Source organism: Antennarius striatus, chromosome 18 (assembly GCF_040054535.1).
Source record: "Antennarius striatus isolate MH-2024 chromosome 18, ASM4005453v1, whole genome shotgun sequence".
In the NCBI taxonomy this organism is placed as follows: domain Eukaryota; kingdom Metazoa; phylum Chordata; class Actinopteri; order Lophiiformes; family Antennariidae; genus Antennarius; species Antennarius striatus.
The window spans coordinates 10,573,282-10,600,364 of record NC_090793.1 but is presented as its reverse complement, the minus strand read 5'-3'; the positions used below and the strand labels follow the sequence as shown (position 1 = coordinate 10,600,364).

At 39.9% G+C, this 27,083-nt stretch overlaps 1 protein-coding gene across 2 annotated transcripts; it reads right to left on the bottom strand.

Annotated features, from left to right (window-relative positions):
- Positions 1–1,298: 1,298 nt before the first annotated feature.
- Positions 1,299–25,093, bottom strand: yes1 (YES proto-oncogene 1, Src family tyrosine kinase). Of its 2 annotated transcripts, none has more exons than XM_068340374.1 (12): positions 24,767–25,093; positions 10,197–10,487; positions 8,868–8,967; positions 7,963–8,061; positions 7,046–7,149; positions 6,693–6,842; positions 6,347–6,502; positions 4,490–4,669; positions 3,776–3,852; positions 2,935–3,088; positions 2,686–2,817; positions 1,299–1,514 (listed from the first exon to the last, which is right to left on the bottom strand). In XM_068340374.1, the coding sequence occupies exons 2-12, from the start codon at positions 10,477–10,479 to the stop codon at positions 1,306–1,308; spliced, it is 1,644 nt and encodes a 547-aa protein (XP_068196475.1). In that variant the 5' UTR covers positions 10,480–10,487; positions 24,767–25,093; the 3' UTR covers positions 1,299–1,305. The 2 variants fall into 2 exon arrangements, with proteins under 2 accessions (XP_068196475.1, XP_068196476.1); XM_068340375.1 differs by having other exon boundaries at positions 24,879–25,093.
- Positions 25,094–27,083: the final 1,990 nt, after the last annotated feature.

Here is a 27,083-nt window from a genome sequence, read left to right as displayed (position 1 = left end):
GAAATGTAAGGAGAAATACGTTGAGACTTTTGCAGCAATCAGAGCTAAAATTTCAGACAGAAAAGAAAGTCAATCTCACGTAAATTTCACAGCTGAAATATCCATTTGAAAAGATTTATAAAACGTTAAAAAGGGAAAATGTTTCTGAACTCATATACAGTAATATTAAAATAGATCTTTAACATTTCAAGTCCCCATTTAAATAAAAAAAGCATACCCGACTTGATTTACCATTTCAATGAGTAGAAAAGAATCATGCAATTCAGCCCTCATGTTCGCGTTAATCTATCTGATCTAAGCTACTAAAATTCCATATTTTGCACATCCTCTATCAATATCTGCTGAGCTCTCTCTTGCAATCATGAAGAACATTCTTTTCATTCATTTCTCCTCATTCTTCTCCATCAAGGCTTTACAGTTTCAATTCAAACACAGCTGTTGGTCATTTAAAAAATAAATGCCTACACATTCAAACCCAATACACATACTTGGACAAAGACTCCAATACAAAGAAATGTTTTGTGAAATTTTAAAAAAAAAGGACCAGAGAGGGGATCAACATACAGTGCGCGCTTGTTCCTCGTGGGTAATGCGTGTCAAGAACCACACGCGATTAACAGATTCCACAACAGAACGACAAACTATTTATCTTATTATTTATGGTAATTTAAACGTTTATGAACCCTCCCCATACTGATATTAAACCACCTTCTATCTGTATTATCTTTTCCCACACTGTTATCGACTGTTTAAAGCACTTTTGTGTCTCACGTAAGTCCAAGACTCATGGAACATAGCGCACTTCAGGATGCTGTCAGCCAATAGAATGCGCGTACAGTATCATGTGACTGCCAAACAAAAATCTGCAATGAGGTGAAGTCGTGAGCGTTGACGCACGAATGCGCAAGGGCGCACTGTATTTGTAAAAAAAAAAACAACGACAAAAAAAAGTTAATTTGAAATTAAGAGAAAATTCCTCTCTCTCTCTTTGATCACAGTGATGAGGCCAGTCCATGTGGATTTCCCAGATCCATTTCCCAGATCTTAATGTACCAAAGTACCAATCAGTACAGTTCCCCTAACATTTGGTCCCTGCTAAACAAGGGACAATCCTCTACTTGTGAAAAAATTTCCCCTTGCACTTGGACATACACCAGTGTGGTTCGTACTAGTTCATAGTATTAAAAAAGCTTATCAGCACTCTCACGAAAGATTTCCCCATTTGTTGAAGTTTTCTGTACCACATTTTCACCTCTGCTAATGTGCCTCTGTGTGATACCAGAGTTTGGCACCACATCCCTCAGACTACAGATTGTCCCCTGGCTGGTATTGCGGCTCTGTTGCTGTGAAGTAGTCTTCCAAAAAGGACTGGATGTATTCAAAAGTTGGCCTCTCATCTGGCTCCTTCTTCCAGCACAGCCTCATCATTTCATGAAGGGACTCAGGGCACCCCTGGGGACACGGCATACGGTAACCTCGCTCTACCTGCTCAAGTACCTCTCGATTCACCATACCTGGAGGAAACACAAAGTAATAGGTTTAATTCCATTCCTTTAATTCAGTAAACGGGCTGTGTTTTGGAATGTTAGCTACCTAAACCAAGAGTCAACCTCTACTTTATCACTAATGAACATAAAAGAATGAAACAAAGACAAAGATGTAGAAAAATGAAGATGTGTCATAAAATGTGACCAAAGAACAGCTAAATAAAAGTTCTTCAACACTGTCTTTGGTATTAATTACATCCCACTTGAAAGCTGTGATGTATTGTAATTGTCAGTGTTCGTCCGAAAGTAAGTCAGGGTATGTCGCGGGATGTTGCCCTCTCTGACTGCCTTGTTACTTATTTGAAAGAACTAAAGTGATCTTTTCCAAAATTTTGTGGTAAAGAAAAAAATGCTGCAGGTATTGATTAGGACAGAGCTCAGTTCGCAGCCCGCAGCAGTGAAAAATGTGACCACCATGGAGCTGACAGGGGGATGGGAGAGAAAAGCCCAGAGCAGCTGCTGCAGCCACGGTATGGCAGCACTGGTATGTGGGATACTGCAGTGTTATATATAGATTCAACAAGAACAAAGATGACGTTTCAATTCAAATGCTTCCTCTCGGTATACCTATTCTCAATTGCCTCCACTCTGTCAAATAAGGGAGTAGAAACACAGTTCCCCATAGAACTGCAGCACAGCAGGGCTTTTGTCACATATATCCAATAAGTCATGTGGCAATTTTGATGAAAAGAAAGCAAGGCTTCGGCTCCCACAATTTGCTGATGAATTAATTAGTCTGTATGGGTTGTATTGAAACTAAAGGAGGCCACAGAAGTAAGATGGCAGATGACAAGACATGATGGTTAAGTCAACCATATAGCACACTGTAATCAGTACCAGTCAAACATTAGTTAACAGACACACTGCAGTACTGTTCTCAGACAGCAGGGGTCAGATATGCAGCTGCAGGCTCAGGATAATGGTGATAGGGTTAGGCTCATTAGACAACTGCATTGAAGAGTGTGCAAAAATATGTGTATGTTGAAAGACAATGGAGTGTTGGAATTGCTTGTTGGAATTATCCTGATGCAAAATAAATTCATTCTACTCCTGACTTCAACTGATGTTTAAATGTGAAGTGATGTAGATAATGTGGATGCAGGGGAATGAAGAAAGAAGACATTTCTCTGATGCTTACCGGGATATGGGACTCTACCCTTAGTCACTAGTTCTGTCAGTAGTATGCCAAATGACCAGACGTCTGATTTGATAGTGAAGCGGCCGTACAGAGCAGCTTCAGGGGCCGTCCACTTGATCGGGAATTTTGCACCTGGAAAAAAAAAAATTATTAAGAGTCAACGAGGAGGTTCAGAAACGTGTTCATTTATAACTAATGCTGATCTTCAAGATGCAGATACGCAAACCATATTGAATTCTCAACACAGACCTTGTCTGGCGGTGTACTCGTTGTCCTCAATGAGCCGAGCCAGACCAAAATCTGCGATCTTACACACCAAGTTATCGGCCACCAGGATGTTGGCAGCTCTCAGGTCCCTGTGGATGTAGTTCATCCTCTCGATGAAGGCCATACCATCTGCAATCTGGGGTGGGTTTGGACAGGACAGAAAACTAAAGTGTCATCTAAGATGACATACTATCATAATTCAACCAAAGCAATCACTTACAGGAATAAGAAATTAACAAATGCTATGCTTAAGATGCACACTTTATTGACCTGGACAGTAGCTGACAGAAAAGTAGTCAAATACAGCTACGATAACAATTTGCACAAATGTTTAATATGACTGTAACTAAATCTCCTCACTCTAGGTGTCAACTTCCTCTGAGATGTCTCAATGTGTCAAATGCCTCGGTCTCATTATCAAACACTTTTCCAGTCCGCTGAGTGAGAAAAGAGACTTGCCAGTACAGAAATGGGCAAATTAAGAGCAAATCACAGTAGGTAACAGAGCCAGAAATTGAAAAGGCCTCTGATGATTATTGTTTAAGTGCTACAGGCAGTTAGGCAACGGACAGAGAGAAGAGGCACACACAGTGAGGAGGAGGACAAGGAGGAAGAGAGAAAGGGAACAATTTCAAAAAGGATGTTAAAAAAACGATGATAGCCAGATGGAGAAGAAACTGAAAACCTTTCATTCAAAATGAACTATTTCTTCTGAGAACACACTTGCATTAAGCTCTCTTTGTTTTATTACTGATCTCATGAAGTTAAAACAGCAGGTATGAGGCAGAGACAGTTTCTACATCTAGGTTCGTATTCATCCTACCTGTGCAGCCATGTCCACCAGCTGAGGCAGTTTCAGATATTTACCATCTCCTTCCTTCAGAAAGTCCAGTAAACTACCTGTCAAGAGTATAGAAAGTATTGTCAACACAAATATCTGATGACATAAACTGATTGGAAGATATCTTGACATCCATGTGCATCTGATTTGATGCCAGGGAAACACATACAACGACTTCTGGGGGAGTGACGCTTGTTAGTTTATAATACAGTAATAAATACTCTGATGGATATTCTGATAATATGTGGAAAATGTATACATATTACTTCATTAGAACTTTGCAGCAGCAGTGACATTAGCAGTGAAAAAATACAATGACAGAACATGTTTCATTGCTTGTACTTCCATTGTTTTTGTGACTTGTAGCAATTTATTTGTCTATGGAGAAGATTGTTTAGATTTCTTGACTCTAGCTGAACAGTCAGTTCATATACAGAGAGCTGATGCTGCATTGTGTTGTATTAACTACAAAAGTACAGCTACACATAAACTATACAATTATGCTAAACTAAAGTACATGGCATAGTTGCCAAATTCGAGGAGGCTGTATTGATGTCTGCTCCTTTATTATCTTTAAACATTGAAATAAATAACAACGGTAATATTAATATATTTCATGTCACTGTATACTGCTTCAGTTGATAAAGGTGTAAATGAATAACTTCAACGTAACACTGTGTGTTCACCTGTCCATACCTTTGCCCATAAATTCTGTTACAATGTAGATGGGCTCCTCAGACACCACAGCATAGAGAGGTACCAGTTTGTCGTGTCGGAGTTTCTTCATGATCTGCGCCTCCTGCAGAAAGGCCTCTGGTGACATGGTACCCGGCTTCAGGGTCTTAATAGCCACCTTAGTTGTGCCGTTCCATGTGCCTGATGAAAGCAGACAAAGACAACATGATCAGTCGTATGTGAAGTAAGTCACGAACCAGCGTTGGATTTGCATTGGAAAGGAGTTATTGAGGAAATCAAGTGATGCACATTGTGATAGCTAAACACTGATGGTATGTTAGACTTTCTGACTCTTTTCAAGTGACTGAAATTAAATCTGAAACAACCATCAAGGCAGATTTTTTGCTCTGCTCGCATGTAAAGAGCAGCTGTAGCGAGAAAGAAAACAACAGATTGAATAATCAGCCACTTCCTGGTTGGTAGCCACTTACTCACACCCTGCTTACACACAATGAGCTCTTCTGCTTCGGTCATGAGACTGACCTTCACGACCGAATCACTGCACAAATAACACACAGGTACACATGCACACAAAATAGGGCAATGATGATGTCTAATAATAAAGAGGTGGGCAAGCAGGGGAGTTTGACGAGCAGAAATTAAAGAAGCTAAAGGTTGAACAAACAAGAATGGTGTTTCAGTAAGCTGTAGACGCAGAGCAGAAAACCATCAGGAGCAAACATTTGCAGGGAGCGACAGGGAGGGATTCCTAAGATTGCACAGCGTCAGATTGCAGGTTGAGGCTTGCTGCAGGAAAGGCTTAATGAAAGACTGTGATGAAAGAACAGAGCTGTGCTCACTGAAAGGCCCCCGTCTTACATGCAGGCTGGGAGATGAAGCGTAGGAGTTGACCTGTGATTACTGATATGTGTGTCTAAACCAATAGCAATCAGTAATCAGCATTTACATCACCACGCAGTCAAATGCGGCAGAGAGACCAATTCTGCCATGAGGCCAGTGCGACTCAACTACATGTGTAAATGAATCATCTTTTATGATATATCAAAAATACATCAATACCAATGGCTGCACAAACTAACAAGGCAGTCACAGGCTGCAACATCCCGTGGCACTCCTGAATTCAAAATTTTACCCTGACCTTCTTTCATAATGGTCGCAGCAATGACTTCTATATTGTACTATCGAGTATGACATGGGGCGGCACGGTAGCGCAGTGGGTAGCGCTGTGCCGCACAACAAGGCGGTATCTGGGTTCGAGTCCCGCTGTGTGCAGAGTTTGCATGTTCTCCCCGTGTCTGCGTGGGTTCTCTCTGGGTTCTTCGGCTTCCTCCCACCTCCAAAAACATGCGCTTCAGGTTAATTGACCGTTCCAAATTCCCTGTGAGTGTGAGCTTGCGTGTTTGTCTGACTTTGTGTGGCTCTGCGGCGCATTAGCGTCGTGCCCGGAGTTTGCCCCGCCTCACGCCCTAAGACAGCTGGGATAGGCTCCAGCTTTCCATGACCCGCTATGACGCATAAAGCGGTTTGCAAGATGAATGAATGAATGAGTATGACATTGACCTAGTTTTCCAAAGGTGAAGGTCATCATCACATTTTTGTGGCTCTGGCTTCCTGAAAATGTTGCTTTTTGTTTTGTGATTACAGTATATCTCAAGAATTTCACTGTATAGAAATATTATACCACAATAAATTGTGAGAAATAGTTGACAATTTTCCAGCACCACCTACTTGTAATAATAGAAGAGTTTATTGTGGCCTTAGGGGACATAAACCACTTCGCAGGAAAATATTCATTACAGATTTGCTGAAACACACGTAGCATATTGGACATGCTGTAGAACAGGAATGACGTCTCACCCATCCAGACTTCACCAAAGCAACCCTGGCCCAGTTTGACTTCTAGTCGGAGGGATTCTCGTGGAATTTCCCAGGCATCTTTCGCTAGTCCCTGAGTCTGAGGCTTTACAGTGGGGCACACTGTTGTTAGCCTGTAGCACAAACCATCAGCATGCTCTGGACACAAGAGATAGAGGAGGAAAAAAACAAGTTTAAGTTGACCTTAGTTAGCACATCTTTGATGATTCACACCACCAGGCTGTTATAATCAAAGATAAACAAATTGAAAATACAGTAATCAGTCAGCACAGACACATTTTCGCATGTGAAAAAAAACCCAACACAAGTTATAGTTGTCTAGGCACACCTGTGTAGTGTTTCACAAGCTTCTGCAGTGTCTCGAACTGGGCCCGGGTGGTGATGTAATAGCCACCGTTGTCAAGCTTGCGGATCTTGTAATGTTTGACGTTTTCTCCCTTGACCTCATCCCAGTCCCGAAGAGACAGAGAGTAGGCACCTTTAAAATCCACAAGCCCTGAGTTAGTTTATGCTTCATGGTAACTTAAACTCTAGGGTCTGCCCTTCATCCCAAGCTTGATACAGAAAAACAGAAAAATACAACTACAACATTTTAACAGTACACTTGAACATCAGCACTAATGAAGAAAACAAGCTTCCACGAATTTGCTTATATTTCAAACTTATAATTACAGCTCATACCTTTAGTTGTCTCACTCTCTCGTGCCAAGAAAGTTCCTCGTTGGTTTCCTGGAAGCAACAACAGACGCTCAGCATCTTTACGGCCCATTTTACCAAAGTACCATCTGCCAAAAGAGAGAATGTCAGACAGTCAGGTCCCAGAAAGAACTCTCCACTGCAATATCATACAAAACAAGTTTCTCATTAACACAATAAGAACACACTGCTACTGATGTGATGCTTAGATGTTATTAATGCTTGGAAATACTTCGGCTTTACACATAGCTCATAAAACTTTGTTGGCCCGTTGATAAATTTCACATTCAGGTAACATTCAGGACATTTTTTTTTTCTTTCTGATACTGACTGATCGCAAGATGCTTCGCTCAGAGCAACATTGTTTTTGTTCGTGGGTGAGCTCTGACATACGCAAACCTTGTTGACTCTTCAGCTGCTGCAACTTCTGTTTTCTCCTGATTCTCCATCTTCTGTTCCATAACTGGATAAGTCGCCATTATGCTAAATTCCACGATTAGAAGCTTGATTTTTAATGATTTTCTGTGAGTCTATTCCCCAGCCCTACCTGCTGAAAAATGGAACTGATGTCTATAGACGTCATTGTGTTTCTCTTTTGCACAACATTTGTTCAATTCAACTGTACTGAACTGTCTTAATTGTTTGAAATATTTTCACACCACATCTACACCATATCAATTTGCAATTCTACCAGCTCTAGGACAGGGTTCTGTTTTTTCTGCTACATTGTTACTCTGCAAGTTAGCCACAATGTGTAACCACTTATATCACCATTTATATCACATCTTTTTAATCAGGGGAGGAGAAATACATGAGTAGCACTAAGAAGGACACATAAAGTGAAAGAAAAAGATAGACAAGGATAGAGATGTATAGAGTTAGAACAGGTGTGTTATTCATACTCTTCAGCCTGTATGGAGTCTGCTGGAGCCACATAGTTACTGGGGATGTACCCTTTCTGGCCGGTGTTGATGGAGCGAGCCTCCCACCAATCACCTTCCCTAAGGAGAGAATGAGAGAGAATAGTAAAGTAATTTTACTGGACATGAGTGGTGTCAACTGGGGCATTATAAATCCTGTTTACTAAAAGCACAGCCTTATGTAAGGGAAATATTGTGGTCTCACTTCAAAATGTTGTCTATGTATTACACTTTGTTCTCTATATGCAACAAAAATATTTAAATAAACATGACGATGGCAATAGTCCCAACTCCATCCTCCCACAGAAACTGTACATTACAATTAAGTTGTTCCTGTTAGCTGCATAAACAAAAATATTGAAATAAAATGTTTAGAATTCCCACCAGCCATGAATATGGCAGATATATGGAAAAAGATTATTCTAACGTTGTCCAACTTAACCACGGAACCCCCCCAAAAGAAAGATCCACACATAGCACAAGACACCACTTCACTTTTATCAAACCTGCACAAGACTGCATGATTGTGCTGCAGCAGGAGGTAACTAAGAACAGGTAGTCTGTGTGTCTGACTGCCTGTTTGTCTGTTGTGCATTGCTTACATTTGACGAGATGACTGAAGAGTGAAATGTTTTACATTGTAATCCAAATGAGAAGACAGACGGATGGTCCATTAGTGGAGCACATTAACCTCCTGACCTAGACTGATTCAGCCAAACAACTTAGGATTTAACACACAACATACACACACAAACACACACACACAGACACTCACTCACTCACTCACTCACTCACTCACTCACTCACTCACTCACTCACTCACTCACTCACTCACTCACTCACTCACTCACTCACTCACTCTCACTGTGAAATTCCAATACACTCACGTGTTGTTAATTATCTGGAAGCGATCCCCTTTTTTGAAGGATAGATCGTCTGACGTTCTTGCCTCGTAGTCGTACAGTGCTACAAAAAATGTTACCCCACCTGAAAACAGAGTCAATTAGGTCATGTTATTAAACCTAACAAACTGTACATTAATTAATTCATCTTCTTACCGCTTTATCCGCTGTAGCGGGTCGCAGCCTATCCCAGCTGACTAAGGGCATGAGGCGGGGAAAACTCTGGGCACGACGCCAGTGCAACGTGGAGCCACACAGAGACGCAGACAACCATGCACACTCACACACTACGGGCAATTTAGAATGGCCAATTAACTTGAAGCGCATGTTTTTGGAGGTAGGAGGAAGCTTGATAACTCAGAGAGAACCCAAGCAGAGATGGGGAGAACATGCAAACCCTACACAGAGCTGGAGTCTAACTGTACAACAAATGATTTTTAAAAAAACTCAAAAAACCTCAAAATAAAGGAAATAAATGCTTATTTGCTTTTGCTCTGTTTGTAATATTTAAAAAGGTGTCTTTATGGCTGAATATAGTGAATACGTACTTAATTAACTAAAGACTGAACCACAGAATAATAATGCACTCAGACCCAAGATCACACTCATCACCAGTCAGTGACTCCAACTGATGTCAATGAATCTCTTCTATTAATAACAACAGTTGATTTGTTCAGAGAGACAGAGAACAGACACAGCACAACTCTCAACTGTCCACATTTTCTTCTTGATTTTTGGATCAAATCATGTATCAAAAACCTGAAGTTGCATCATTACTACCAACGTGTCTATTTATTATCATTAAAATTATTTTTGCTTTAAACCATAGCTGAAGGTGTTAATTTGGTATTTGCAAGACTATATATATTAAATTCAGTGCACGTAATTGTTTTTCTCAGTATAATCTGTTGCACTGTTTCCTTAATTTCTGACTTATTTTGGACTTCTCTTCAGCTCTGGTGTTTTATCTGCACATTTTAAATGCCTACTCTACATGACAGCTGCTTCTCAGAATGTGCTGATTCAGAACTTATGCTAAACATGTTCACTGATTTAAACATAATGACTGCAGAAAGAAAAGTTAGACAACTATAGAGAATAATGTTTATCTTTGCAAGTTAGTTGAATTAAGTCATGCCTGATTTTAAAATCAGCAAAACATTTGTGTATTTGTTTCTTCTTTGAAATGATCAGAGAACTCACATCAATATGAATGAGCTTGAGTATGTTATTAAAGCTAAATGAAAAAAGTCTTTTCCCCTTTCTCGTGGTTCAAAGTGTCTACTTAAACTTTTGATCCTCTCAAAAACTGACCTGCAATGACGCTGGGGAACGGACTGCTCACAGCAACTGAGGTGAAGGAGGTGGAGGCCCCACCAAAAGGCGTCATGACAGAAGATGCCCCGCCAAAAGGTGTGACGCCAGTGGCATGACTGTTGTAGCTGTTGTTGTGTGCCTTCATAGCTGGCGAATGACCCATCAAAGTTGGGTCAGGTCCATAGTGGCCCAGGTGCACGTTGACCGGCGTGGCATTTGTGTTATCGGGTCGGTACTTCAGCGATGGACTCTTGTCCTCTTTACTCCCGACACAACCCATTGTCAAGCCTGGAGGGACAAGTGGGAGGAGGATGATGATTGGTTGTTGCTATAAGCTGTACTACATCTGCTGTCAATGACTCATTCATAGTTTATGGATTATAGATTGTGGTTTATGACAAACTGCATAAAACCAAACTGGAAATTTATTTCATGATACAGCCATCAAATATATGTTTAATATACATTTAAGACATCAGCAAACGTAGTTTGTCTTCAACAGGATCTGAATACAGTAACATGAAAAAATATGTGATGCTTTAGAATGTAGCATGAAAACAACAGAAATATCCATACGATAAGAAATTTTCCAATTATAACACAAGTTTAAGTAAGTCAGAAACAACTTAAAATTGATCTGAATGCAAAGCATATGTCTCTTGTGTAGGAAGCTAAATGAGTCTGAGAACACAGAAAAAGTTCTACTTAAAGTCGTAATGGCACTGGAGCAAGAATAATGCATCAACAATGCACTGCACCACACCTAAACCCCCCCCCCCACAAAAGCACTGCCATTTGATCATGGATGGGGTGAATACATTTGCTACTTAAACATGGTGATGGACAGGCTGACAGACCAGGTTAGACAGGAATCTCCATGATATATGATGTTTGCAGAGGACATTGTGATCTGCAGTGAGAGCAGGGAACAGGTGGAGGAGAAACTAGAGAGGTGGAGGTTTGTCTTGGAAAGGGGAGGAATGAAGGTTAGCCGCAGTAAGACAGAGTACATGTGTGTGAATGAGAGGAACCCAAGTGGAACAGCGAAGTTACAGGGAGAAGAGATCAAGAAGGTGGAGGATTTTAGGTGCTTAGGGTCAACAGTCCAGAGCAATGGAGAGTGTGGAAAAGAGGTGAAGAAGCGTTTACAGGCAGGATGGAACGGGTGGAGAAAACTGTCAAGTGTGATGTGTGATAGAGGAGTTTCAGCTAAAATGAAAGCTGTACAAAACTGTGATGAGACCAGTGATGTTGTTTGGTCTAGAGACAGTGTCACTGAGGAAAAGACAGGAGACAGTGCTGGAGGTAGCAGGGATGAAGATGCTGAGGTTCTCTCTGGGAGTGACCAGGATAGATAAGATCAGGAATGAGTACATCAGAGGGCCAGCACATGTTAGAGGTTTTGGAGACAAAGTCAGAGAGGCCAGACTGAGATGGTTTGGACATGTCCAGAGGAGAGATAGTGAATATATTGGTAGAAGGATGCTGAGTTTTGAACTGTCAGGCAGGAGGCCTAGAGGAAGACCAAAGAGGAGGTTTATGGATGTAGTGAAAGAGGACATGAAGGTAGTTGGTGTGAGAGAAAAAGATGCAGAAGACAGGGTTAGATGGAGGAAACTGATTTGCTGTGGCGACCCCTGAAGGGGAAAGCCGAAAGGAAAAGAAGACTTAAACAATGCGAGTGCTAGAAGATGAAAATGCCTCAATTAGGGAAACCTTTAAGGCAAATGCATCAAACGCAAGGCCCGGGCCATTCTGGGCCTCAAGGAAACCTGATCACTTGATCACTTTGCCAAAGAAGTCAACACGCATATTAAAAAACCTGATATTAAAAACTGGTTAGATTCATTAGGAGTGGACCACACAGTTCGAACAGAGCGGATTATTTCCTGAAGTTTGAAGCAGATATTTAAGCTCCGACGTTCGTCTTCATTTATTAATTAAATATTGTTTCGATCGATCGGTAGCCCAGTCGGAGGTGAGGTGCAGCTATTTGCTGCTGTGTGTCCTAAACAATTTTTTAACTAGTTTTTAATATCAAGCTGCTAAATACTGGAAAATGTGATGCTGTTTTACTTATAGAACTGACTTAAACGTCAGTGTCTCACCGCCGTGAATCTCACAGCACGTCGCTGCAGACAGAATACACAAGCCTGAATGCGCCCCCCAACCCCCGTAACGTGCTGTTTCAGGTATCAACAACATTCGCAAATCAATTGCAGCACACCCGTTGGCACGTTTGTCTAGCAGTGACTCTGTTCTTGAAATTTCAGAAAAGGCTGGAAGTTCAGCTTTGAGGTCTTTCATTCACCTTTATGCCAGTTTCTCCGTGTGTTTCCACAGACTAATAGAATGGACCGCCATTAGATTCCAGATGACAACACAATGGCATTTTTAAGACCAATTAAGTTTAAAGTGGGTTATTTCCGATGCCAAGTAGTTAGGAAATACTGAGATCAGTCAGTCAGTCAAACTTTATTAATAGAGTTGTTGAAAATTCCGTTTTGCTACAGAACTGTAGCCAGGTACCTCTGCTACCCCTAGGCTCAGGCTGCTCTGCCGTCAGGTCAGTGAGAGTCGGCACTTCGGCGACGCCCCTTGTTAGGGGGCGTAGTGCCTTCTGACGGTGCCTCCTGGTGCGGCATGACTGCCGACCAGACTGTCAGCTTTTTTTCTGCGATCTTGTTTTTAACCAATACTAACATTAATATTAATCCATATACAAGGCGCATCAGATTATAAAGCGCACTACGGGATTATGAGAAAATTATAGGCTTTTAGGTGTGCCTTATAATACGGAAAATACTGTACTTGCCAGTGTGCCCATGGGTAATATATTCATATTATGAATAGAATTCACAATGGTCATGCTGTGTGTGGTAAGGACTCTGGGGAGACAACTGCTTGTCCATGACTTAATGGTGCTGAAATTCCAGAAGGTTCCAGAGGGCAGCAGTTCAAGCAGGTGATGTCCATGGTTGGGTGAGTACTCAAGGCAGAGATTCCCATCCTCAAGGAAGGGTGGCCTGTGGAACCTCTTTTTATGTTCTCAGGAACAACTATCAATCATGTTATCCTATCAAAAAAAAATGACCAAGTATCTGAAATTGCACTAGTTTTTGGTTCATAAATTAAAACTGAACTGCTTTTCTTTAATGACTGTGTCAGAAAAATAGAGAAGCAAAGACAAGCCTAAGAGCCAACAATGAACTCATACTGTGTGACTTGACAAGTCCCAACCACAGAACTAGCAGTCAGCAGAGCTTGAAAGTAGATTGTATTGCGGCCTATGGTTATGTCAACTTTGCCTTGTGATCACAATGTCACTGACATAGATTACTGAGAGTTAATAAGGCCTTTGGTGTAAAGAGTCTCACTGATATATGAGAAACTGGTTAAGATGTACAACCACATTAGTGCACAGAGGTTTCCTTAGGAGTTTTAACTCACATGGTGTATTTTTTGACAACCTAACATAGAAAATTCTCACATTTATTGCAAGATCTAAAGCTACTAAATGGTAAATGTGAACATTCATATATTATGTATGAAACTGTTTATACATACATTGTGTCTTCAAAACAAAAACATTAGAGTTGAAATATATATATATATATATCTCCACAAAACATGTCAAATTGTGTGAAGTGTACTGTAAATTACATTTACTGGTATACCGAACCATTCCTTTAATCACCATTGAATTATGAACTGAATATCAGTGTTTCATGTAAGCCTAACAAGGATTAACATAATCAATATGGATCTATTTAATTAGAGATGGATGACATGCATCAGCTTCCTACCATAAATAACCAGCACTGACTAAAGGTCATTACTGAAGAGGTGGAAACAGAAGATGTGTGACAGCTGAAGAACGATGGATGGAGGCAACTTGACTCTAAGGGTATAGGAATGGCACTGTGAGAGTTCAGTTGATGATGACACGAACAATCATCATTTGAAAGACATTTAATTACATTTGTATTTATAAGTCATCATTCTGATAATGGTATTCATAACTATATTCAACTAACTAGGCCATTCAGATATGGATAATCAATACTGGATATTCAATAACTGCTGGTGGCAAAGAATGTCATCTCTGTGAGTCAGGCTTACTCATCCTAGTTGTGTTTCATGCTTTTTGTCAAAATGCTTTTAAATGAAATATGTTTATTTATTTATTTTAACTCAGTAAGAATAATGCAACTGCTGCAGAAGCTCACCCATACCTCTTCCACTCTAACAGCACTGCCTGTCTATCCACTACCTTGTTTGTGTTTTCTCTCCCTGTCTTCTGTTGGTTCTCCCCTTAACTCACAGCACCTCCCTCTCTGGCTCATAATAGGACATTCTAATAAAGACTGACAACCTAGTTTCCAGAAAGGACCGGTGATGGTCACATGCACGCATTAAAATATATAAAAGATTTTGCTGCAAGACTAAAACAAGCACTGATCTCATAAAAAGTTGACCCCCTTTTATGGGGTTAAACTATGAAAATACATGCAAACAAAAAAACACACACACAAAGATTAGAGAGAAATGTAACAAATGATTTTCAATGGAAAAAGGTGCTAGAATCACATGCTCTCCTCTTACCAGGGCCGCTCAAGGTGGGACAGATGCTCTATTACCCCTCACAGTTCAGTGTAAATGTTACAAAGACATGATAGAGGCCTATTCTTATTCCTATGGTGAGCTGGCAGCAGAGGTAGAACAGAAAATAAATATATGAGCCATTGAAGGTAACAATCAGTCACAAACAGCCAAAAAATAAGGAGGTGTTTGTTGTTATGTTAGTTAAAAAAACCAACAAGTCAAAGAAGTCACAAGGAGAAGCAAGTACACTGCAGCAGATGATGTTCAAGACTCTTCCCAAAGAAATGTTAGGGCAGTTTACTGACTTTCAAAAGTTTGAGTAAGCCAATTTTGGATATGTTTGTATTTTTCAGGTGAATATTGGGGCTTTAGAAGCACAGCTTCAAATTTTCAATTCTTTCTTAAGAGGAACAGGAACGAAGACAAAAATATTTTGAAAGATTTTATTTCTCATGTGAAAAATAAGACTCTATCACGATTTTCAGCTGCTCTTGACATTTGTCAGATTGAACATTTTACAAACATTGCAATTGATGGAAAACATACTCTTGGCAACTGGCTGAATCGTGCAAAATATCTATTCAAGTAAATCTGTGTTATGAATTATTTTTTCATGACCTGCATGGCTCACAATCTTAGAGGCGTCATGCACAAAGATAAGTGCTACTACCATCTTTGATCTTATTTGCTGCATCTGAACTATGCCATGTCCAAATTGATGCACGTCAGCTCCTTTACTTATGTACTTCAAATACAGATCTGGTTCAATTTGACTTTACTGTCCCTTTAAGAAATGAATGAAGTTCTGAATTGTCACTAATTTCAAAGGATTCCACATTTTTAATGATTCCCTGTTCTTGGCACTACAGAACGCCAACCTCTTAATCAAATTAAAGCTCTAATTAAATATTCATAACAACCAGATGCTTGTGACTAAATGAACATATTTACCACCACAGCTATAATGAAACTAATGAAAACCACAGTGTTTACTAGCAGGCTTGTTACAAGTGGTTTAATCTTATAACACTTTTTAAAATAGTGACTTTTACTTTCAAATCACTGTAAAACACAAGCACTGTATAGTGTATGTCTTGTGGTATGGTGTTTATCCAGTATTTATTTATTATCCAATCCAATCCACTTTATTTATATAGCACCATTTAAGTTAAAACAAGGTTTCCAAAGTGCTGCATAGTCAATATTAAAAAACACAACAGACGCGCGATAAAACCATGAACATAATGCAGTTAAATAAAATATTGAAAATGCAACAGTGAAGAAGTCTGCCTGATGTGCAGTGGGCGCCCATTCCATAGTTTAGGAGGTGCTTCAGCTTCAGCTTGACTTTAGGCTGTGTGAGGAGCAGCTGGTCAGCTGACCTGAGAGAGCGGAGCCCTGAGTGTGTACGCGTGAAGTTGTTCAGAGATGTAGGGTGGAGCAAAGCCATTTATGGCTTTAAAAACAAATAAAAGGATTTTAAAATGAATCCTAAAATGTATGGGCAGCCAGTGAAGAGAAGCTAAATCGGAGAGATGTGCTCGTACTTTCTTGTTGCTGTTAAAAGACGTGCAGCAGCATTCTGGACCAGTTGAAGGCAAGCAATGGAGGACCTACTAACCCCAACATAAAGTCTGTTATAGTAATCCAGCGGAGTGGTCACAAAGCCTCGGATTACTGTCTCAAAATGTCTTTTCACTAAAATTGGTTTAATTATTTGCCAACTGCCTCAACTGGAAAAAGCTGGATTTCACCACTGCTTTAATATGGCTGTCAAATTTAAGTTCCTTATCCACTTTTACCCCCAAGTTGTTCACAACTGTCTTGTTGTATTTTGTCAGTCAATCAAGATCAATTACGGGGGATTCAGAATTGCTACCAAAAATCATGACTTCAGTCTTTTTTTGATTAAAATTGAGAGAATTCAGTGACATCCAGGTTTGAATGTCACATAAACAATCAAGGAGCAGCTTTAGGCTGTAGAAGTCAGACTTCTTAAGAGGGACATATTTCTGACTATCATCGGCATAACAATAATAAGAAATGTTTTGTTAGAATTGCAAAAAGTGGGAGTAAGTATAGGGAAAATAACAGAGGGCCAAGCAAAGAGCACTGTGGTACCCAACACGAGAGGGGGAGGACACACAATCATCAAGACTGACATAGAATGTTCGCTGAGATAAATAGTATTTTAACTATTTGAGTGCTGTGCCACTAATGCCCACCCACTGCTCCAAGCGAGCAATCAGAATATCATGGTCAACTGTATCAAATGCTGCGGTCAGATCAAGGATTACAACTACGTACAACACAGTGACCAGTCAGTCACTAAAACAATATCATTAAAAAATTTTAAAAGTGCTGATTCAGTGCTGTGCAATGGCTTAAAACCAGATTGGAAAATCTCTAAAATATTATGATAATTTAAAAAGTCAATAAGCTGGGAGTACACAATCTTTTATTATGTATGTCTAAGCAGTGGATATGTGCAATTTCCTCCAGTACACTACAACACACATATGTCATGTCATCAAAATGGTCATCATATAACACTTTTTAGCTGCCATTGGCATAAGATTTCCTTATGTTTTGGAAAGTAATAACTTACTCTAAAGTTATCTAATTGCTTACTGCACCACACAACACTGTTATTATAAATCAACTTCTGGCTGCACTGAATATAATGGAAAATCTGAGCAAATCTTGCACCTGCATCCCCACATCCTGTATTTATAAATACCTTTGTTCCCAGCAATATGACTTAAACTGTGACATGTGACATCCTATGTTCCAGACTGTGTCTGTGTAAAAAGATACGGGACCCTGATTTGCACAAGGATGAATTCAACAAGAGGGAAGTTTTTGCTTTTGCAGACATGCAGGCCATATTAAGGAGAAAATAATCCAAGGACAACATATTGTATAACAAGGCCAAAAGGTTAGCCATAAGGGGCCTATAAACTAATAAATGCATGCCAGATGGTCAGCTATCTTCGGAAACTCTCCCCCACAGACTTCCTTAAGGTTGGGGTTTGTCTTGTTTACGACTACCAAATTCATGACAAAGTGTGTAAGGGTGTACAGATCTGTACCACAGTCACATGCTCCATCAGTCCTTCTACAGTTAGCTTTAATGCAAGCTGAGCGTTGTTGATTCAGAATATTTTTGGCACACAATTTAAACAGCATCTGCTGTCACAGAACACAGTTGCATATAGTTTTGGCAACGAGATGTAATGTCTCCTGACATTTAAACTTTCCATTTCTTTGTTTTTTTTTCTTTCTAACATGTGACGTTATTCCAGATCCTGTGTCATCAACAATCACTTCAATCCCTACACCTGCCTTCCCTTCACACACCTGCAGCCCCTCCCCAATCAGCCTCTACCCTTCATATGTCAGCTCAGCCCTCTGCTTTCTGCCAGATTGTTTAGTGTTCGCCCAGACCTTCCAGCCTTAGTATCCTGCCTGATGTTTGGGTTTTTGTGATTGACACTGCCTGTTTTCCCGGACCGTGCCTGCTGTCTACCCCTTGTCGGATCTGTTTGCCTGCTTTTGGATTACCTCGTGTGTATGGATCCTGCCTATTCACTTGCTGTCTGTCTGATTCATCTGCCTGTAAGACTTTTTACCCGATACATGACCCCTGCCTGTCCAATTACACCCTTTTTTGAGACTTGACCCACCTGCTTCCCTGTTGTGCTTTTGGGTTCCCCCCTGCCAGTCGTGTTCGAGTTGAGACACATGGGACTTAAAAATGGGATATGTTTAACTCCCGTAAGGGAGATCAAGCATGACCCCGGAAATAACTAGTTCTTGTTCTGACTCATGAGATAAGATTGAATTCTGGAGTGTAGTGGGAGAGGCCCTTAGAGCTTTGAGCTATTTTCCAGTATTACCTATTACATGGTTCAAAACTAACACAATCATTGAAGCTGTAAAATCAGTCATTCCGATACATAATCTGGAGTTGGGTAATCCATGATAGTTGAATATGAAGCAACCGGACTTCAGATTCACCCTTTAAAAACCGGATAGTTCCTACTTTCAATGAAAAATTGTGCATTTTTTATGAAGATAGTAAGTTGGGTACAAATGCACATATGCATGAAAGTACTAACTCAACACATTCGTATGTTGGTAAAAGCATATTCTTGGTACCAAGCTGACATGAAATGTCATCCAGAAGCTCGAACCGGAGTCATAACTTATGCTTTAGAAGGACTAGTGTTTTACACATAGTAAAAGTTGCCACAGAGCCAGTAAAGTAAAACTTAATGTGTAGAAAGTAGGACACTTTGGTGTAATAGATCACTTGTCTTTTGCTTGTGGAGCACACTCAGTCCTCAACCTACAAACACAACTGGTTCTGGAGAGGCTGTGTGTAAGAAAAATTATATGTAAGTTGTTATTTAGTAAATTTCAATCTCTACACACCATTTGAGGTCATTTAAAGGTCACTGCTACTCTTATTAATCATGGAGGGAGCAAAACATAAAAAAAATTGGAGTGTGAACTGACAGTGGTGGGGATGCCAGTTCACCTCCTGAGCACTGCAGAGGTGCCCTTGAGCAAGGCAATACCCCAATGACAAGTTGGTCATTGGGGCAATGCATGAGGGAGTGTGTGTGTGTGTGTGTGTGTGTGTGTGTGTGTGTGTGTGTGTGTGTGTGTGTGTGTGTGTGTGTGTGTGTGTGTGTGTGTGTTCAGGCCTGTACCTTATACACACTGTATATACGCATGCAAAAATTAACTAGAGTGGAAAACTAATTTCCCCTACGGGGGACAAATACAGGATTTTAAAAAAAAATCATTCCCTAAGACTTAACAATTACAGGACATTAAAAAAAAAATACAAAAATGGAATAAAATATTTTAGTACCATAATGTCACCCTCAAATCTCTACCTCAGCTGAATCCTCGGGGGGTGTAGAAGCTGAGCCAAGCTATAGGCCTCTGAGGTATTCCACTGCACTTATGTGAATGACACACTGTTGTGTTTCCTGTTGATCAAAAGTCCAACATGCCACTTAATGCTTGATTACTATGTTTTGTTTCCAATAAGTTTCTCAGTTAACCAATAAATAAAATCAAATAGCAAAACATTCAGAGTTCCGTGTTTGAATCAGTTAATGCTTCTGGGCATTAACTGTTAGCCGGGCTAGGTTTCTAAACTTTTGTTAGAAACCTAACCTGGCTAACATTAGGTTCTACATCATTTAGCTCCTACAGGGGGACAACCCCTGTCAATAACTTTAAAAATAAGAGTTTTCCTTCAGGTAATCCACAATCTTCATTGCTAACTAACTTTCAACCTGACCTGAATTGTCAGCAGTCTCGATGTTTGGGAATGTCCCCATGCACATACAGTACATACACTGCGTTTATTCCCTGCTCAAAAGCTGACAGAGATGTGGATAAAAGAAGGATGAGATGCTACAGATGATGCACCAACAGGAAAGCTGAAAAGGCCACATGAAGTAATATATTAGAGCAACTATTTCATTAAGTCATATTTGCTGACCTATTTTGACATGACACAAAGTCTTAATTTATGGGGTGTTAATGTTGCACTGCTTGGCTTGTGGCAGAAAGGAGAAATACAGTAGTCAGATATGGCAGTGCGTGGTTGTTCGTATCTATGAATGTTTGTAAGTTTAATGTTTAATACTAGAATCTGGACAACAAATACTCCCTGCATCAATTAATATTTGGAATCTTTTGGAATTTATGGCTGGACAGCATTATAATGATTTGTTTGTTCACAGCTCCCGTCTTGACGTGATAACGGGAGTGACTGACAGTGATTGACATATCCTGAGCCATATGTCACTGATTGACATTTCGCCTCCCTGGAAAATGGCGTGGTCACCCTCGAGATGGAGTTTGTGTTCAGGCTAAGGTAGCAGTGTGTGGTAAAGACCTGGCTCAAAGCTAGACACCGAAAGTCCCTCACAAGCTGTTGAAGTCAGCTAGTATTCTGCTTCAATCAGGTGTGTGTGTGTGTGTGTGTGTGTGTGAGGCGTATATACAGTGTCATAGTGAACACATAACCAGTTTCACAGCAGATGAAGACGGCTGCTGAATCAAAACTGTTGTCTGGTTTATGATGAATGAAAGGAGCTTTAGCTCTTCTAAGTGATTTGAGAGCTGCATGTATCCAAAGCGACCACACAGCTGATTCACAAACAGCTTCAGCCTTTATTTACAGTACAACCTAAAATATATTCACTGTCACCAGTCAAGGGTTACGTTCAATTTGACTAAACCCAGCATGTGAAATAATCCAGGCAGAAATCAAGAGGAAAATTTATCACTCATTCCCCGTCTTGTGAGAGACAATTGGTGGAGGGAGAAAAGGCATAACAGGCTTTGAATCTGTTCATGGAACGAAAACAAAAACCAAAAACTTTATATTTTTTGAATACTCTGGAACCGGATTGGTAATTCAAATTAACCCCGTATTGCCAGCAATTTGTAGCAATTAATCTGCTTCAGTGGACTTCGTCCGACACTCCAAACATGTATCGGTGTTCTTTCTGCTCCTGACCGATCACAAGATGCTTTGTGCAGAGCTTCACATGTTCAATCCCTGGTGAGCTCTGACATACGCAAACTTTGTTGTATCGTAAAACTTCCTCATCTCCCTCTGGTTCTCCATCCTGTTCCTTAACTGGATCAGTACTGTTGTACTGTTTACTGTAGGGACCTATCTACAGTAAACTAATTGCCTTAATTGCCAATTTAAAAGTCCTAAAGCTACCTACCTATTTATATTTACAAAAAACATTATTAACCGGTTCGCAAACTATATATTTTTTGTCCTAACCGGTTCAGGGACGTCGGTTCATGGATGGAACATAAAACCGGAAATGTTATAATTGTGTGTCTGTTTGGAACGAACCAATTGGCAAAAAATTCTGGTTTACAAATGTTCACACACACAGACATACGCAGACACACACACAAACACACACACATGCACGCATATTTTTATCTTATTTACAGTTAATTATGAGTATGGGTAAAGTGCTATTATACATATTTCAATAATCACGAGGGGGGAATCGGTTTTTGGCATAGTTGTACTGCCCCAGAAAAAAAAAGCGAATGTCAGAATAAGGAGAATTTAAGAATGAAGAGCAAAAAGAAATTGTAATAAATAGATAATAGTAAGCGAATAAAAATGTTTACACACGTATGTGCAGCTTTCAGTGTCCTAGCTTCCATTCGTTCTACTCCTCATTGCGACAGTGGGTTAGCGAACAAAGATAATGTAGGGACAACACCCAATAATGACCAGTTCAATATACTTCACTAATACAAGAAAAAACTCCAACGCTTCATCTTACTCCTCTGGTAACACCCCATGTTACATTAGACTACGTTAGCTTAGCTCCCCGGTCTTGTTAGCTAGCAATCTCTCAATGTCTGTGACGATTGTCGGTAAACACAGCTTTAATTACCCCGTGTCCGTAATCATCTGTTGTTGTCTCCACTGATTTCTTTTCCATATGTAAACACTGTGATTTTTTCCACAAATTCTCTGTGATGTTTACCGGTCGGTCTCAGTTCAATCAGCCATCTTGTGTTTACACAATGGGCCAAGAGTCACTTTCAGCTGACTGAGAATAGCCCCAGGATTACCGCAGAAAAATTAACAGTTATATCATTAAAAACAACAGTCAAAAACATGAGAAAAACAAGAATAAATACGCAGTAACGAAGTTACTGAACTTTTAAAAAGTTACAGACTACGGTAAGTGCAAGTGGAAGGTAGCGCATGTTCACATGGCGCATGTAAACAACTCCTGGGGTGTGACAGTGTTGACAGAGAAAGGTCAGTAAAGTATAATGGCCAGCCCCTTTTTAAATGCGTCTGGACCATAAGTGATTTGATCAATATTCAGTCGGAGATATTGCGGACCACGGATCAGTTTGGGGAAAAACATTTCAAATACAGTGTACTTGGACATGTGGCAACTGAATGACATTTTTAAAAAAAAGCATAATATGGGACCTTTAAACACATCAAAGCAGCATCATCCTGTGATTGACTTGTTCACTGTGGGCTAACAGGTTTTCTGCTCAACCCTATCATAAGTCTGAGAGGTTGAAACCAGTTGACTTTGAGTGTTTAACTTTGACAGATGGCTTATTGATCACCAAAATGTTGTATACAGTACGCACTCGTTCTTTGCTGTTAATGTGTTCCAAGAACAACACGCGATTAACGAATTCCGAGTTCGAGCGACAAAGTATTTTTCTTATTATTTTACGGTAATTTAAACGTTTATGGCTCTCCCCATACTGATATTAAACCACTTTCTATCTGTATTACCTTTTCCCACACTCTTATTGACTGTGTAAGGCACTTTTGTGTCTCACGTAAGTCCAAGACTCACGGAACTGAGTGTACTTCTGAATGCCGTCAGCCAATAGAATGTAGTATCACGTGACTCCTGACCAAAAATTCGTGATGAGGTGAAGTCACGAGAGTTAATTCGTGAATGCACGAGGGGGCACTGTAGTTGTTTTCCATGAATAATTTACACATTACAAGAAAGCTTAACGACTTAATATTGTAGGGCCGAACTTAATTATGCTTTAAAAAAATAAAACAAGTGCAAAAGCCAAAGACCACGCTGACTGGCCTCATAAATGTTGGCCACTACCACAGCGGGATGAGGAGATACCCAGTGCGGCAAACCACTACTAGGACATTACTCATCCATTTCCCTGGCACGCATTCTGAGGCAAAGCTCAGTCTTATCTTCAGGGCAGCCTGCCATCTCTACCAATCACACTGTGTGAGTGGAGGGGGTCGATGGGGGTAAGAAAGAGAGGAACTTCCTTCCGAATCCATTCATGCAATTGAGGCCACCTGCTGTGATTGGCCAGAGCGAGGCAGGGTGACAGAAAGAGCTTTTCTCCTCTGCTAGATATCCAAAGGTTTCTCATTTCACTGTTTTTAATAATCCAAACACGCAAGCTTGACTTAATCGCTCAAATTATTCACTTCAAATGAACTATCTCTGTTATTTGTGCCATGCGACTCTCCAAGAATACACACTGATCCTTCATGGCTCTGGTTTAACTCAAGCCCTAAGACCCAGCAAACACCACCTGTTAGTGCTCCTCACTCCTCTGCCACCATCCCTCTCCCTTTCCAGCTGTATGTCTGAGCATGTGCCTGTGTAAGGGAGATGTTACTACCAACTGGGTCTGTACTAACAGAGGGATTACCATGGAGGAGGATTACTGGGGCATCACAGTATGTAAGCAGACCATCAGATACATTAAATAGCAGGGGCATGAATAAATACATGCATAAATGCACAGACCAAATATTTAACAATTACTGGCAATCATGAACTTTGTGGAGTCTGCAACTCAAACAAGTGCAATTGCCCCACTGCACAAAAAGCATACAGGAGCAGACAGGCACAATGACTGCAAGACGATTAATAATAGTTTGGACATTTTGGAAGCTCTAATAGTGTGTATTCCAATAATGGCCTGTAACAGCTGAGACCTGAGCTGTCCTATATGAGAGAGGGAGATTGACACAAAAGGGGTAGATGAACCCTTCGGGACATTTCGATGAACATTTCCAAATGAGACTAAAAAAGTCACAGATAAAAGGTCTGATGGGATTTACTTCATGATTGTAACAGTGAAAAGGAAGCAATTCCGACTCGATCCGAAACGGTTTTGGAAATCCTCGTTGTTTTACTACCTCGTGGATGATTATACAAATACATTAATATTATCGAGCCGGGGTTGAGGGTTAACAATGAGTAGGACTGTGTTACATTGTAACATTGTAAGACTGTGTTACATTGTAACACAGCTGAAACGCTTTCAGTACCTTTAACCAACTTTTTCCAAGTGTCACGGCACCACTAGGCCTGTACGCTCAACTATAAGACAAAATATGACTTTTGCCGTCTACTCCTTACCTTCAAAGCGACTTTAGCAGTGTAGTACTTCGAGTACATGCGTCCCGTGGTCCCCGTTCCCAAGTTTTCACTCAATTCAGTTCACTCCAGGGATATGGAAGCAGACTCTTACCGTGGAATCTCAGTGCCTCGTCTGTCCCATACCGATTTACTATCAGCCCAAAGTCCTACACTGGAGTCCTGTATTTTCCTTTTTAAAAAAACCCCAAGCAAACACCGGCTTCTTGCTGCGGTGCGTTAAAAGTAAAAAAATAAATAAAATAAAAAGACAAAAAACACATTAAACAGTTCGAAACCACCGCCTGCTTACAACCAGGGTCGCCCTGCTGGGACACATACAACAATAGCCGAAGTAGCACCGAGCGGCAGACGAGGCCAAAGACGGAATAATGCGGCATTCAGGAACTCACGTCAGAATCGGACATCATAGCTTTCTAAATTAACTCCGCAGGCAGGGAAGAAAAAGAAGAATAAATTGACACTTGAACCTATTTTACACACACACACACGCACGCACACACACACACACACACACACACACACACACACACACACACACACACACACACACACACACACACACACACACACACACAAAGGGTTTGTGAGCATGCACACTATAGTGAGAGTGTCAGGCAGTCACTCTTTAGATTGGAAATAACATGTATGTCTATCACAAAAAAAATGGGACCGCACTCTCCTTTTCTTGTTCTTATGGTTCTTCTTCTTTTACTTCTTATTGTTATTCTTATTGTTATTGCTACTACTACTACTACTACTACTACTACTACTACTAATAATAATAATAATAATAATAATAATATATATAATATATTTTAATACTGTAATATTTTTAAATTTTATACTGATTATATTTTAGTTATAGTTTAGTATATAAGTCCTGTTAGTGCTGCATGTGTCTGTCTGTTAGTGGAATGTATGTCTTGTGGTATGTCCTGTGATGTCAATGTTTCCTTTTCTCCTGGTGTTTATCCAGTATTATTTGTTATTTAATGCCTGAGCAGTGGATATATGCAATTTCCTCCGAGATTAATAAAGTATCTATCTATCTAGCTATCTAATAATAATAATCAATCACCATCATAACCTTAACAATATTTATTTGCTGTTGTTAGAAAGCTATTGGTTGTTTGACTGGCATAAAAGTGGCATAAAAATGAAAACATCGGCTAATTGATGTTTTGGGAAATATTATTCACCTAAAGTAATTGGGTAACAATTCATACATGCCTGCTTCAGAGTTGAGTTGTCTACTGAAAATGTACTTGTCTTCTTTTTAATAAAGTTAACGCAGGTGTGTGGTATTATTTCCCATGACACCCAAATGTCACACCATCACCAATGAATGATTTTCCCTAGAGACCAATATGGCCGACATCACAGGCAGGAGAAACACCATCTGCCTCATTGCCAACAATCACTCAATCGAATTGCGTAAAAATATATTTATAGTGTTTAATTAAAAACTAAGTAACAATGGTGTAACGAGTCTTTTATCCTTTCAACTATTTCACAACGTGTTGGCGTCTGGTGCCCTATAGGTGGTGTAAAAGAATAAATTATGTTACTAACACTAATGACTCTTGTATGAGCGTCAAATTATTAAAAATAGTTATTTCCAAATTTAAAACATTTTTTTATGGTATGAGCTTTGTATTACGTTACATTATATTTTTGATAGACGCAAGAACGAGAAACTACAATTAAAAAAACTCTTTAAAAAATCAGGTCATTGGGATTTGAACATCCTGTATCATCAAAAACAACTGCTTTGTTTTTAGTGTGTGAGCTTCTGCAGAGATTTATGATAATATTCTGAAGAGACTTGCTGACCCCTACTGACTTTGTCTGCACTGCGCAACTCTCTTAATAGCGTTATAACTCTCATCTCCTGAAAAGTAGCCCAGTGGGACACCAGATGTTCACGCAGATGTTCATCAGCCCGTGATATGGCTTTTCTTTTTCTATAAAAATCTACTTTCATGTGCCAATATTATTTCAAAATGTAGATCTAAAAAGCTTGTAAATTTAAATAGTAATTAAGTAATTACAATAAAATAAGTCTAATGAAAAAATATATAGAAAATATACTAAACATGAAATTGAAATTTCCAGGTTCTAGAAATTCATGATACTTTATGAAGTATCACTATAAAGGTCACTTATAAGTGACCTCTGGTTGAAGCCTAATTGGTTCCCAACCTGAGGGTCGAGATCTTTCCAAGAGTCACATGCTATTCCACAATATTCAATTTAAGATTTGAAAGGTAAAATAAATCAATGCATAAATAAATAA

What these genes read in the sequence shown, in the direction of transcription:
- yes1 (XM_068340374.1), bottom strand. Translation starts at nt 10,479, where the DNA reads ATGGGTTGTGTCGGGAGTAAAGAGGACAAGAGTCCATCGCTGAAGTAC. An exon ending in GTTCCCCAGCGTCATTGCAG is followed by an intron (nt 8,968 to 10,196) that starts GTCAGTTTTTGA and finishes CTCTGTTTTCAG; the next exon opens with GTGGGGTAACATTTTTTGTA. An exon ending in CTTTGGTGAAGTCTGGATGG is followed by an intron (nt 4,670 to 6,346) that starts GTGAGACGTCAT and finishes TGCTTTCATCAG; the next exon opens with GCACATGGAACGGCACAACT.